Genomic DNA, 15049 nt, shown 5'->3' with positions numbered 1-15049 from the left:
CATATCAGGCTGGCTTTTCACGGGTGTTGGAGTTGTGCTCGTCTCTGATACGGCGCGAACGCTCAGATCCGTCTTCCGCGTTTGTTCCTCCTCGCACCGTATCATGCCTACTGCCCACCAAGAAAATTCTATCTTGTCAAATTTTTTAGAAAATTCTTATCTCTCTTTTGTCTTTCTGGCTCTTTTATTTCCTCTTCTGCATGGCAAGGACAAGGCAAACTGCAAGAAAAGTTTATGTAGATAGGAAGGATACTAGGGATAGAAGGAAGTTACAATTTGATGAATCTGAGGAGGAACTCCCTTCAAATATTACTGAGGCTGGGCCATTAGAGGCCCCAGAGGATATTGCCACAAAGATCCCCCCTACACCAAGTGTTGGCCAAGCATCTTCCATGGAGTTAAAGCATTCCAGTGCAGAGAATGTTTCTTCTCCTGAAGTTGAAGAAGCTAAGGGTGAGACTTCCCCTGTGAAGGATTCATCCCCTCCAATTGCACCTGAGCCTACTTTTGCTGCAGCAGCCAGTGAGCCTCCCAAGCCACAAAAGAAAAAGAGAAAGTCTCGGTTCTTCCACATGAAGAGGTGTTTCAGTGAGATTAGAAAAGCCCAGAGAGCCACAGAGCACATGATTCCAAAGGCTGCTTTCATAAGAGTTATAAAAGAAATCTCTGACAGATTGTCTAGAGTGGCAACTTTCTCTGGTCTTCATAAGAAATGGCAACTCTCAGCAATTCTTGCTCTACAAGAGGCGACAAAAGATTTTCTCATTGATTTCATGAACAATGCTTACATTGCCCCTACGCATGCTATAGAATAAAGATTTCAGCATGATCAACAAAATCAAGTATAGGTTCGATAAAGTGTTGAGGCCCTTGCCTTCCACCGATCAAAAAGCCTATGACATCCTTAACATTCCCCCAAAATTGGCCAAGAAAGGGAAAAAGCAAAAGGTCGAGGATGTCACTCACATTTACTCTACAGGGGTGCCACTAAGCAGGAGTCTATCTTGAAAGAAAAAAGATAGGAGGTCTTGGAAACTAAAGATGAAGTTTACAAGAGGAAAGCCGTATCACTTGGTCCCATCAACTACGAGAGGATGGGTAAAGTGTATGTGCAAATACTTGTGAATGTTTCTGCAGAACCTGAGAAGGAGGATTACCTTAGTATATCTCCCAAGGACAAGCCCATGTTGGAGAAAAGGGATGTCCAACTATCTGACTCCGTTGTTTTTTGTTGCATAAGGTAAGGCTTATAGGTTCAAGTATATTTTATATGTAATTTGTATTGATTTTGATCAATTCAAATAGCTTTTGCTATTGACTGCAGGGCATTCGCCTCCTCTCTCACTCTTGATATCCGTAGAGCCATATATGTTGTTGATCCACTTCTCTCAGTGGAACTATTTGCAAGATCTGGGTCTAATATTGCACCATTCTTTCGTACTTTTGATAGTGTGACAAATTACCACATCTTTTTCCCTTATGTAGAAATGTATTTTTCTTTTCTATAGGGAAAAATTTATATTCATTTGTTTTCACCCTTCTGCTCACCTCTATTTTGAATTTGCAGAGGGCATTGAAGTTTTATCTATATCAACTGTCTTACTAGAGAAATTATCTTTATGAACTCTCTCAGTGGTGTTCAAGGCCAAGCACGAATGTATGTTGAAAGAAAATTACTTGCTTTGATTATATTTACAAATTATATTTTGAACTAACAAAGCTTCCTTTTGTAGTGCTGGTAGACTTGTTTCTACGTTTTTGGATACTACATATGAGTATCTTGCTGATCCTCAAAAGCCTTATATGTTTCTTCTACAAGAAGTACCATTGCAAAGTGATGTGCATTCTTGTGGATGGAGAGTTATATCAAATATTTACAGAACAGTGGATTCAAAGTTGCTACAAATAGAAGGAGTGAATGTAAGTTATTAATTTCATTTGATTTTTGTGTGACCCTTATCATGATGTCTTTTCACTAACTTATAACATTTATTCTTACAGTGTAGAGACTATCCTGATTCCTATGTTTGGTGGATAAGGGAGAGATGCATTGAGTTGATTTTGGACAAGGCAATCGCACCATATGATCCTACTCCCCTCTTCCTCCCAAAACTTCAATGGCCAAGGGCACAAGCAATGGCAATGGCAACGGCAATGGAAATGGAAATGGCAATGGCAATGGCAATGGCAATGGCAATTGCAATGGCAATGGCAATGGCAATGGCAATGGTAACAGCAAGGGAAAGGGCAAAGGCAATGGTAACGGCAATGGCAATGGCAATGGCAATGGCAATGGCAATGGCAATGGCAATGGCAATGGCAATGGCAATGGCAATGGCAATGGCAATGGCAATGGCAATGGCAATGGCAATGGCAATGGCAATGGCAATGGCAATGGCAAGTCAGCCACAAAGACCACTGCTGCCGAGTCTAAAAAAAAGGAATGCCAACGCTTTCTCCTCTGAAATTTGATCCATCCCCTCTTAAGCCCCAAGAAAAGAGAGTACCTGTGAAGGTGAAATTCTTTCAACAATCAAAGAAGAAAGGCCCTGTGAGAAAAAACATCTTTGAAGAAATCGATAAAGAAGCCACAAAGCCAACAAAGGAGAAGGCAGCAGATAAAGAAGAATCAAAAGAGCAAACATAAGCATACACAAGCCTTATTATTTTAGCTTTGTACATTTATATGACATTTTTGTACCTCATGATGTAATGAACTTCTTTTTCACTAAAATCGAATGTAATGTACATTTATTTCTATACATTCGAAAGGCAACTTACTTCATGATAGCTTATGAGTTCCCACTAAGAAATATCTTAAGGACTGTCACTCAATTAAGATAAATTCCTGCAAAGTTTTCATTCTCAAGGCTCAAAACTCACAATTGTGGGAGACAAACAACTCGTACAAGAGAAAGAGCGCTCGGCTCTTTTACCAATTGTTATGCCATTCACTTTGAACTTATATCTAGGGGATGTATTACCTAGCAATTCCAAGGTATCCCTCACATCTTTTAGACTCCAATTGGAAGTAACATTCACCTCCTTTGCTTCTTCATGCGGCAAAACGTGCACTGCAAGTTTATACGGTGTGCAATCTGTATCGGAATCCAAGGGAACCCAAATACCCAATCTTAGTTTGTATCTCCTGTAATCAAAGCCCAAAGCAAGAGTTTGGCGAGGGATACTGTAAGCCAAAGCCAAGGATTGAGGGCATGCACTGCACCTCAAGATATCACCCTTATGGTCGCACTCTCTAGATTTCCAAAGCATCCCTATAGTGTTGTCCAAATCCTCTTCCGAAAAGTTTCTACTTGGCCAGGATACCTTCGTTCTTTGTAAATGTGTTGTTTTGAAGCAAGCCACGAAGATATGGAGGGGTACAAACCATGATAAACGTATTCTTCTTGAGATCCTTCCAGCTGTCATGGACTTTTGAATATCCTGAGATATTTTGAATTTGAAACTCTGCACCATTGCCTTGTCAAGAATCTCCCAGTTTAGAGATGAAAGACTTGGCAATGGCAAATCTTCGATATGCCCATACCTATCCACTCTAGAGGGAACCACATACTGTACATAATATATAAAAACCTTGCATTCACTAAAAAAAGATAGTTTGATCCGCATAAATAATGTCTGCCAATACCTTATGAATGGCATGGAAAGTCCCACTTAGGCTTTCCACAGGTTACCATTCAATACTTGTTGACGGAAAGATATCTGCAATGACGAATCGGTTGTTAGTACTTGCCTAAATGAAAAAGAATTACATACGTTATTCAACTAATAACTTACAATGTGTTTGTTGGGGAACACGTTCGTTTGGAGGCAAGTGCATATCCTTGGCCATGTAAACATGTTGCACCTTGACAAACCACCCTTCGGGCATAATTTTGAAGGCAATGATACGCCCCTTCCAGTGATGTTTTATATCATCTCGTTTTCTTCTTTTCACCTTATGAGAGCCCTTGCAAGATGGCAGCATGGTAACCCAATCGTTTACACTAAAGGTTTTGGGCTCCCAATTTCCATCTGCTCCCTAGCTATAGACTGTGCAAGAGTGTATTAAACGAGAAGGGCGCCTAGAGGAAGCCATGAAAAGAATGAAAGCGTAGAGAAAGAAGCTCAAAGAGGGGTGAATGAACTAAAAAGTAGTATCAATAACACAAATGAATATGTATTGGGTGCCAAAAAGAATATTGAAAGGTCTCCCGACTTTCAAAAAACTCATTATTAATTTCATCACATCTCTGTCACGTATTTTGTCAGATTTGTGAGTAAATAAGGTCTTTGGGACTTTGGGGATTTTGGCTAAAAAAGAAGAGAGAATCACAAAATGGACTCCACTATCTCTAAAAAAGAGGAGACAAGAATACCATATTCTTGCACAAGTGGCAAACTCTCTTTGGCTTGTTTCTTGAACAAAAGTGCATTTTTGGAAGCGTTATTGGCCCTAATGACATCCTGCAATCGCGATTGGTAGTACAAACTACCACAAATGAGAAAGAATTATGAATAATGGCTACACTCCAAATAGCAAAATGCGCACGTCAATTACAATCCATTAGTAGTACAAACCTGACATATCTTATGCCAGTCATGGGATTTTAGCCCTGATAATTGGTCATCTTTAGAAAATGCAAACCTGAGAGAACGCATCATACCCGTCGGAGTGCGGATAGACTTGACTACTTGCTTCACAATGCGCTCTTCTTTAGTGGACAAAACCCAAGGAGCGCGAGGTAGCTGCACGGACCATCAGCACTCGACTGCGGCCAAAGTGCCTCCATCTTACCTACCTCCTTCAAATCCATTCGTGCCCCTATAGTGTTTCTCTTTCCTGTGATGTGGTCCCATAGCAAGCTGCCCACATTCTTGAAAATATGCATGGGATCCAACAAGTGGTTGACCTGTAAGTGGGTCCAATATGGCAACTCGTAAAAAACTGAGAACCGCCACATTCCGTTTAGATGTGACTCCGCGTGTACCATTTTCAGCTCATACCAGCTTGCGGCATTCATACGTGTTGGAGGTCGTCCAAGAAAACCTACCTTGATTTCATGATCCTCTGGCAAGAAAGGGGCGTGTCCTTGATATATCATCTTCTTCATGGTTCGTGACCTTCGGGAGTCTAATTGTGGCCCGCACAATGGACATGCATGATAACCTGAGATAACCAGACCTATTCCAATACCATGACCCAGTAAATACAAGCTTGAACGAGATAAAATATAGATATTACCAATGAGAACGGAGGCCTATTCACATGATCACTCTCTGAATCCCGGAAAGTCATGCATCATCCACATGAGAATGGCTCGAATATTGGCAGACCGCCGACCATCACGCTTGCTCATATCTTGCACGGTGACCCTCTCCTCCCACAAAATCTTAAGCTCATCGCCTAATGAATGAAGATACATGTCCATATTTTTGACTTTGTAGCGGCCGGGGACGAGTAAGCTAAGGATGAGATGTCCCTTCTTCGTAGAAAGCCATGGAGGGATATTGTAGTTGACAAGGACTATAGGCCACACACTGTAAGAAGTTGAGCGCAGACCGAATGGGTTCACACCATCCATTGCAAGATTGAGCCGAAGATTCCTTAGCTCCCGAGCAAAGCCTGGGAAGGTAGAGTCAATGTGGCTCCATGCGCGTAAATCCACTGATATTCATTGAACTCCATCTGTGGACCTATTCTACGCATGCCACGTTGTCAAGCTCCCCATGCCGGACGTACGAAACATGTGGTTTATGCGAGGGATAAGCGAAAAGTGTCTGAGAACTTTTTGAGGGATGGTTTGCCCTTGCAAGTCCTATCGATATCTATGAGCACCACACTTTGGACATGTCTCCATAGTCTTGTATTCTCCTCGAAACAGTATCCAATCGTTGATACATGCATGGATGTTATTGTAATCCATGCCAAGCTTTCATAAAACATGTCGTGTATCATCATGAGACTCAGGCATGGTATTTGCATGTGGTAATATATGATATTTCAATAACCTGAAAAAAATCATAAACACCTTGAAAAAGCACAAATGTTTTTAATAATAGTGCCGAAAAAAAAAATCAACGAAGCGTATGTACAAGGTACCTAAACAACTCGGTCACACTCGCATCGCTCCACCCGTATTTTGCTTGCACACTTAAGAGTGCAAGCAGTTTCTTCAGGCGAGATACTCGGCACCCATCATATAATGGTATGGATAATTCCTCTCTAAGTGGATCAGAAGTCTCAACATCCATGGGAATCAATGCATCGATCATTGCCTCCATCTCAAGCTCCAAGATTGTAGGTAGGTCTGGAAGGTTGCCTGTCTCCTCTGGCATTGACGGTATAGATTGGTCTTGCAAGTGGTGGATTGGCTTATGCACTCCATCCATCGCACGCCCACGAACTCTTCTAATTGGCCACAAAGGGTGCACTTCTCCTTGGGACAAGGCATCACCTCCCTGGATAGAAAATTTGCCAGCCAGACCCAATCTTATTGTATATGGTATTTAATTAGCTTGCGAGTACAATGCATGATTGATATTAACTTTTCTTACCGTTTGCTGAAAATCTGCAATCGCCTGATCAATGATCTCAAATTGAAACTCGCCAAATCGTCGTACGTGTTCTATAGACAACTGATGTTTTCATCTAATTGCCAACTTGCATTGAGAGGAAGGCCCTGGGACACGCTAATTAAGATATGCCTCGCGATCTTGAACAACAGGACCTTCATCGTTTTCCATTTTGTCTACGTTACGACAAACAATTTGTTTTTGTTATCATTCTTTTTTTTTCTTAAATTGTTATCCTCTCCTTCCATCTCTCTCTTTTTTTTTCTTTCTTAAATTGTTATCCTCTCCTTCCATCTCTCTCTCTTTTTCTACGTTATGACTACAACCACGACTACGACTACAACTATGACCACGACCACGACCACGACCACAACCACTACGACCATGACCACGACCACGACCACCATGACAACTACGACCACGACTACGACCACGACCACGGCCACGGCTACGACTACCACCACCACCACCACCACAACTACGACTATGACTACGACTACGACTACGACTATGACCACGACCACGACCATGACTACGACTATGACTACGACCACGGCCACAACCACGACCACGACTACGATGACCACAACCACTACCCACGACCACGACCACAACTACGATGACCACGACCACGACTACGACCATGACCATGACCACGACCACGACCACAACCACCACGACCATGACTATGACTATGAATACGACTACGACTACGACCACGACCACGACCACGACCACGACCACGACCACGACCACGACCACGATCACGATCACGATCACGATCACGACTACGATGACCACGACCACGACTATGACCACGACCATGACCACCACTACGACCATGACCACAACCACGACCACGACTATGGATAGGTTGCACTCACTAAGAATAGGATTGGCGATTCACCTCATCTTCTCTCCATCATCAATAGAATTCTCCTTTACCATTTACAACTCACCCATCTTCTCTCCACACTATTGCACACTACAATCTCTATAAGGGCATGAGATTGGGATCTCCACAGATACCAAAGCATGATCTCTAGCTTGATGGTCGCATGTATACTACTACTACTCATGGAATAAACGTTAAAATAGTTATTATGCTCAAATATATGCTTGTTAGAGCAGAAATGTATTCCTAAGACTATTCTAAGGAAGAAAGAGGGTTAATGATAAAAGAGTGTCCTTCCTTGCAAGTGATTCTATATTATATTTATTAATTAAAATTGATAGTTGAAGATGAGTTTCCTTAGAGATCTTGTGATGATGTTGTTTTAGTTTTGCAAAGAATATGAATGATGGTGTTTTAGTTTTTTGTATTTGTCTTTTTAAGAAGAGATTGATTTTTATGGAATATCCAAAGTTATTTTTGGATTTACGTTATGAAAAATAAATGTTTTTCATACTGATAGGCTGATTGCATTCATTATATATTTGCGTGCTGGAAACTAGGACAAGCCCCATGTATGAGAGGTCTCTTTGCAAGAAGAACATTATGCTAGGAGGCAGAAGTATGCTAGGGCTCTCTAGCCATATATCCCTTAGCTTTGTTGAGGATCGGCCTAACCCCTATGAGCCTAGGATGAGCTTATTGTAAGGCCCTATTTCCTTTTCTCTCTTTCTCTCCCTCTCTCGTTTCCTCTCCCTCCCTCACCCTGACCCTCTCTTTCTCTCTTTCCCTATTAGGTTTAATGATTTTTGTCTCTTTTACTCTCTCTCTCATTTCTTTTTCTCTCTCCTCTCCCTCTCTCATTTTCCTTTCTCTCTTTCTCTTCCTCTCTCATTTCCTCTCCCTCTCTCACCCTCACCCTCTCTTTCTCTCTTTCTCTATTAGGTTTAATGATTTTTTCTCTTTTTCTCTCTCCTCTCCCTCTCTCATTTTTTTCTCTCTCCTCTCCCTCTCATTTTCGTTTCTCTCTTTCTCTCCCTCTCTCATTTTCTCTCCCTCCCTCACCCTGACCCTCTCTTTCTCTCTTTTCCTATTAGGTTTAATGATTTTTCTCTCTCCTTTCTCTCTCTCTCATTTCTTTTTCTCTCTCCTCTCCCTCTCTCATTTCCTTTTCTCTCTTCCTCTCCCTCTCTCATTTCATCTCCCTCCCTCACCCTCACCCTCACCCACACCCTCTCTTTCTCTCTTTTCCAATTATGTTTAACATCTTTTCTCTCTTTTTCTCTCTCCTCTCATTCTCTCATTTTTCTCTCTCTCCTCTCCCTCTCTCATTTCCCTATTATGTTTAATGTCTCCCTCCCTCTCTCTCTCCCTCTCCCTCTCTCATTTCCCTATTATGTTTAATGTCTCCCTCTCCCTCTCTCATTTCCTCTCCCTCCCTCTCCCTCCCCCTCTCTTTCCCTCTCCCTCCGTCTCCCTCTCCCTCCCTCTTCCTTTCCCATTTCCTCCCCCTCTCCCTCTCCCTATCTTTCTCTCTCCCTCCCTCCCTCTCCCTCTCTCATTTCCTCCCTCTCCCTCTCCCTCTCCTATTTCCTCCCTCTTCCTCTCCCTCTCTCTCATTTTCCTATTATGTTTAATGTCTCCTTCTCCCTCTCTCATTTCCCTATTATGTTTAATATCTCCCTCTCCCTCTTCCTCTCCCTCTCTCATTTCCTCTCCCTCCCTCTTCCTTTCCCATTTCCTCCCCCTCTCCCTCTCCCTCTCTTTCTCTCTCTCTCCCTCCCTCTCCCTCTCTCATTTCCTCCCCCTCCCTCTCCCATTTCCTCCCTCTCCCTCTCTTTCCCTCTCTTTCTCTCTATCTCCCTCCCTCTCCCTCTCTCATTTCCTCCCTCTCCCTCTCCCTCTCCTTCTCCTTCTCCTTCTCTCTCATTTCCTCTCCCTCACTTAATATACACAAATTATACAAAAAATTAATAAAAGAGAGAGAGAATGCACTCTGCCTCACTCTCGTTCTCTCATTTCATCCCCCTTCCTCTTCCATTTCCTCGCTCTTTCTTCCTCTCCCTCTCTCACCCTCTATGCAAAATGGTCGCTCTCTCTCTCTCTCTGCTCTCCCTCTCAAAAACTTTCACGAATGCACGAAATGAAACGCACTCAGGTTTCGACCCGCTTTTTTTTCTCTGTGGGGCGATGCTAATAGCGACGCCGCTATTTTACATCGCTAATCGGCATCGCTATGGCCTAGTTTCCTTGTAGTGAGAATAAGGGAAGGTAGGTGACACAATGTGACTATTGGAGTTCCCACATATTGGTCTCTCTCTTCTTTCTTGAACCTCCATAGTTCTTGCTCTTTCTATTCGTACTTTCACCTTTTTCTCCACCTTTCAACTAGTATCAAAGTGGGCATTCAAGGAGCTTCATTAGTCCTTGATTCAACTTGGGAAAGAAGCTTCAACTTAGCTTTCATGGCAACCACTCAATGAGGTACCCATTAGTCTTGTTCCTTCACCGATCATCCCCAACCCTTCCAACATTGATTCATGCCATATCCCTAACCATTTGAGCTCCAAAAAGTGAGCTTTGAGCTTAGTTAGAGTATGTAGAGCCCGAGGAGTAGCCCCCATATTTTTGGTGTATTTTTAGGGGCTCCCTAATGCTCCGCCTCTTGCCATTTGGTCCTAGTATCTTGCCTAGTACTTTGATCTCTTGCCATTTGGTCCTAGTATCTTGCCTAGTACTTTGATCATCCTTTAGGGATACTTTTGACATCCTTCAGCTTCATCTTTGGCATCTATTAGAGAGTTTTGGATCAACTATTGCTTTATAGCTTGGTATAGACCTATTGTATACCCTATGGATAGCAACAAACAGTGAGTTCCATAATGTATGTTTGATTCATCGTCGATGATGCTAGCTTGGTTCTCAAATATTATGTGATGCTTTGGAATGCTACTTCAAATTTTTTGAGCTCAAATAGCTAAGTTCTTGAAGGTTTATTGCTATCATAACAGTCTGATTAGCAAGCATACAATAGTTTAGCTTTATGATTTGAATACCTACAAGTGCATTGAGTACTCTACATGCTTATATAAATGATTGGCATTAATGTATGTGCTTGGATATGATTATGAAGCATTTTGAGCTTTACATTTAAACTTTGTTGGATGTATTTGGGATTTGGACATTTGCTTTGGTGCTTATTCTCTTGCAGGTTGAAGGCATATTGGATGTATATACTCTCAAATATATTTATGATGTACTTGGGATTCCCAGATGCTATGACACTTATCTCTTGAGCTTTGCTTGCTTACTTTGCATTTCCAGATTCACTTTGAGTAGGAGACACTTGTATTTACTTTATAGATCTTGGTTTTATAGGCGACAAGGGGAGTCTCTTGCTCATGTACATGCTCAGTTGATCTATGCATACACTGCTCTTGCAAAGATTGACTCTTATGGGGGGATGAGTTGCTTTTGAGCTTTTGAATACCCTGTATGTATCATTGTTAGTGGTTCTGAATGATGGATGCTTTGACATGCATTGGTTGTATAAATCTATGTATTTGACATTCCCTATGCTTTGATAATGGTTGGTACTTGGTTGCTACACTGTTAGTTGCATTCTATATATATCAAATTGCTACTTAGATATTCTACCAATGGGAGCTTACTCTATTGGACATTTTCCTACTGATGTATGGTGATTTACTATAGTTTATGGATAGCAAAGCTAAATATTGTTTTTGAGTAGTTTCTTTGAGTACAAATGTATTATTTGAGCACTCTACTGCATATTGTTTGTGGACAGCCATATACCCCTTAGTTCCCAACCTCTATTTTGTTGTAATTACATCATCCCATAATCTTGTACTTTGCATTCATTTACTATCATTATGGTAGGTACTTCTAATGCCTCAACTGATAGTGCTATTTTCAATATTGAAAAGCTTGATGGTAACAACTTTCAATATTGGAAGATGCAAATATGGTAGGTATTGGTGCAGAAGAAGCAGATTAGGCAAACGAAAGTAAGAGGCATAAATCCAAAAACTTAGGATAGATAGGATTGGGATGAACGGGACGAGTTATGCAAGTCTGCAACTTTGTCTAAGTAGGTGCATTTCAATGTTATCCCTACTACTAGTGGTGCATATGATTTATGGAAGAAGATATGTGATCTTTATGATAAGTAGAGTCCATCTCAATTGTTTTTGTTCAAGAAGCTTATGGACCTTTGTATGAAGGAGAGCACTCCAATTTCTACTCATTTGAATGAGTTCCACTCAATTTTCAGCCATCTTAACTTTTAGGGTATCAAGTTTGAGAATAACATAAAGTCTTTATTCTTGCTTGTTACACTACCAAACACATGGGATAGATTTCATACTGCTATGAGTATTAATCCTCCTTAGGATGGTCTTAAATTCAAATTTGATGTAGAGAGTGCTTTACACATAAAAGAAATAAACATGAAAAATATTGATGCAACTTGCACTTCTCATACACTTACTATTAAAGGTAAAAATGGTAGAAATGGTAATAATTACTATGGTACAGACTGACAACCCAATAGGGAAAAGTCTCAATCGCGTGGCCAATCTCATAATAAGTCCCATGGTCGTAAGTTCTCTTTGGCATGTATTTATTGTGGGTAGCAAGGTGACATTAGATTGCAGTGCCACAAAATATGCAATGATAGGTGCAATGAGAAAGGCAAGGAGAAGGTATAGAAAAATGCAAAGTCCACTTATATCTTATGTTGTACCCCAATGCCTAGATACAACATAACAGAAAGCTTCTCTACCCCCAATGCCTCTATAAAAATGTCAGCTATCTGATACTGTGTGCTGACATATACCAAGTCAATCTCTCCTAAAAGTATCTTCTCTCTCACAAAGTGGCAATGCACCTCAATGTGTTTTGTCCTAGCATGGAATACTAGGTTCCTAGCTACCTATATGTTTCTCATGTTATCATAGTGAATGAAAACTGGACTATCTCCTTGCACATCCAAATCACCCAATAACTTTTATAGCCATACTACCTCGCATGCTTCCATACCAGCAGCACCTATATACTCAACCTCTGTATTCGATAAAGTAATTATAGGTTGCTTTTTCTTGTTCCACATAACTGCTGCACTACCAAGGGAAAGAATGAATCTGTTGGTAGATTTTCTGTCAGACATGCTACTAGCTTAATCTTAATTTGTGTATCCAAATAATTGCATATCCTCACCTACCTCATAAAAAAATCCATAATGCAAAGTGGACTTTACATACAGCAATAGCGTCTAATTACATCCAAGTGAGGATTTTTAGGCATCTGCATAAACTAATATGGCCAATAACATAACTTAAGTGTGGCTTTGTGATAGTCATGTAAATCAAACTTCCTACTATCCTCTTAAAAATAGTAGAGTCTTCTATCTCATCCCTAACATTAGCACTAAACTTATTGGAGCTTTGAGGAACTAGTTATTTGACAAGATGTTTCCACATTGGAACCCTTGGAATTATTATTTTACTAAATTGGTTCACATCTTCTATATTCATAGTCCAGTGAGATTAAACTAGTTGTTTCAAGGTCAAAAGGTTGGTTTCTATGCCACTTTAAGGGGCCAATTTGAAGGGAAAAAACTATCAAGAATTTTTTTAAAAAAAACTCTGTAATTTAAGCTTATTTAGGGGGGGAGCGGGGTTTGGTTTTTCATGAAGGGTAAGAAAAGTATCTTGCATAGTTCATATGTGCCAACAACCCCAAAAAGTCCAAGAAATGCATAGGATTTGAGAAGTTGTTCTATCCAAAAACCTTTTTTTTTCCAAGAAAAAGGTAGCTAACTATATTACTCAAAAGACTTTACAATGACGTACATGTACTCAATATCTACCTAAAGTTTATCCAAGGTCAAGATGGGGTCATGTGTACAAGTTTCTTAGGGCGGTCTGGGGGGGATGGATGATAGAAGCCAAGGAGGAGGAGAGTAGCACCATCTAGGATTGCCTACATGTATCGTGAAGAATAGATCATGGCTACCATAGGTGTGTAAGAAGTGGTGTTAAAGCTCTTTGCCAACTCAAGATTCACCTTGCACTTGATCCCAATGGCTATGGAGGGAGTGGATGATCGAGGTCCACAACTCTACTAAAGACTCATAAGTGGTCAAGCACTTGCTACCCATAACCAACTCACTGAGTGCCTTCTAGATGTGGCATATTATGAGGCTCCCAATAATTTCTAAGACCTCTGACCATTAAGCTGTTGGCTCTAGTATCTGTTGGATGGGTAATGCCTACAAACTGACCACTGCATAAGGCACGTGCCTTGATGAGAGGAATGGCATCATGCATGTCTGCCTCATATAGTAAGTAGCAGTCCTCACTAACTACTTGCTAGTAGATGGCCCCTAGGAAATAAAACCCAGGATAGGTGCCACATGGAAAAGAATGTGCCATTCTCCTCTTCAGACCAATTGCATTGCTTAGCAAGACTAAAGACAATGCTTCAAGGTTTCCAAGCATTGCAATGCACAATGCTTGTAAACTCCATCTTGACATTTTTCTCCAACAACACTGAAAGAGGCTTACATGTTGTCATACCATACTTGGATAGGATATCCAAGCCATACTATCTTTGGGATATCCATATACCATTGTTATATCTTATCACCTCAATATCAAGAAAGTACCTTAGCTCACCCAAATCCTTTATCTCAAACTTCTTCTTCAAAAAGTCCTTAACTTTAGCAATCCACTGTCACTGTCAGTTGTAATAATCAAGTCGTCCACATAGATGACTATGATGACCAAGTCTGTATCTTCCTTTCTCACATAAAGTGAGTGGTCAGCATCAGAAACATAAAAGCCAATTTTGACAAGATGATCTTCAATCTTGCCAAACCATGCTCTAGGTGCTTGGTTTAGCCCATAGAGTACTTTCTTTAACCTACACACATGTGTGGGATACTCTAAATTCTCATAACCTACTAGTTGCTCCATATACATCTGCTCTTGTATTTCACCATGCAAGAAAGAATTCTTGACATCCATTTGTTGCAAATTCCAACCTTTGGGTGCTACCAAAGCAATCATTGTCTAATAGTTGCCATCCTAGCAAGTGGACTAAATGTCTCTTCATAATCTATGCCATATGTTTGAGCATAGGCTTTTGCAACCAGCATAGCCTTATACTTGCTATAGAACCATCTACATTATGCTTGATTTTGCAAAGCCACTTATAGCCAATAGCTTTATTGCTCTTAGGCAATGGTGCTAGATTCCAAGTCTTATTGTCTTCTAATGCAGCCATCTCCTCATCCATTGTTGCATCCCAATGAGCATGACCAACAGTATCATCAAAGCAAATAGGCTCAACATCCTCAACCATCTTTACCATATAAGAATAATGCTGAGCTACATAACATTCAAAACTAAATCTTGTAATAGGGTATCTGACCCTATTAGACCTACATATGATTGGATCAATTAGTGGAGCCTTTACATTACCATGTGCTCTCTGTATATCTGGTGTCATGATCGAATGAATACCAATCTCATCATCCAAACTCTCTAAACCACTGGA

The 15049-nt window shown here is 40.8% G+C and overlaps 1 protein-coding gene across 1 annotated transcript; it reads left to right on the top strand.

The window, feature by feature from the left end:
• Nucleotides 1–200: 200 nt before the first annotated feature.
• LOC148031196 (histone H3-like centromeric protein cnp1) lies at nt 201–815 on the top strand. The gene is made up of 2 exons (XM_087685549.1): nt 201–372; nt 439–815. Exons 1-2 carry the CDS (start codon nt 201–203, stop codon nt 813–815), a joined length of 549 nt encoding a protein of 182 aa, XP_087541675.1.
• Nucleotides 816–15049: the final 14234 nt, after the last annotated feature.

This window comes from Lygodium microphyllum, chromosome 9 (genome assembly GCF_053477565.2).
Source record: "Lygodium microphyllum isolate KBCC chromosome 9, Lygodium_microphyllum_v1.1.10, whole genome shotgun sequence".
Classification (NCBI taxonomy): Eukaryota; Viridiplantae; Streptophyta; class Polypodiopsida; order Schizaeales; family Lygodiaceae; genus Lygodium; species Lygodium microphyllum.
This window is presented reverse-complemented; position numbering and strand designations above follow the sequence as displayed.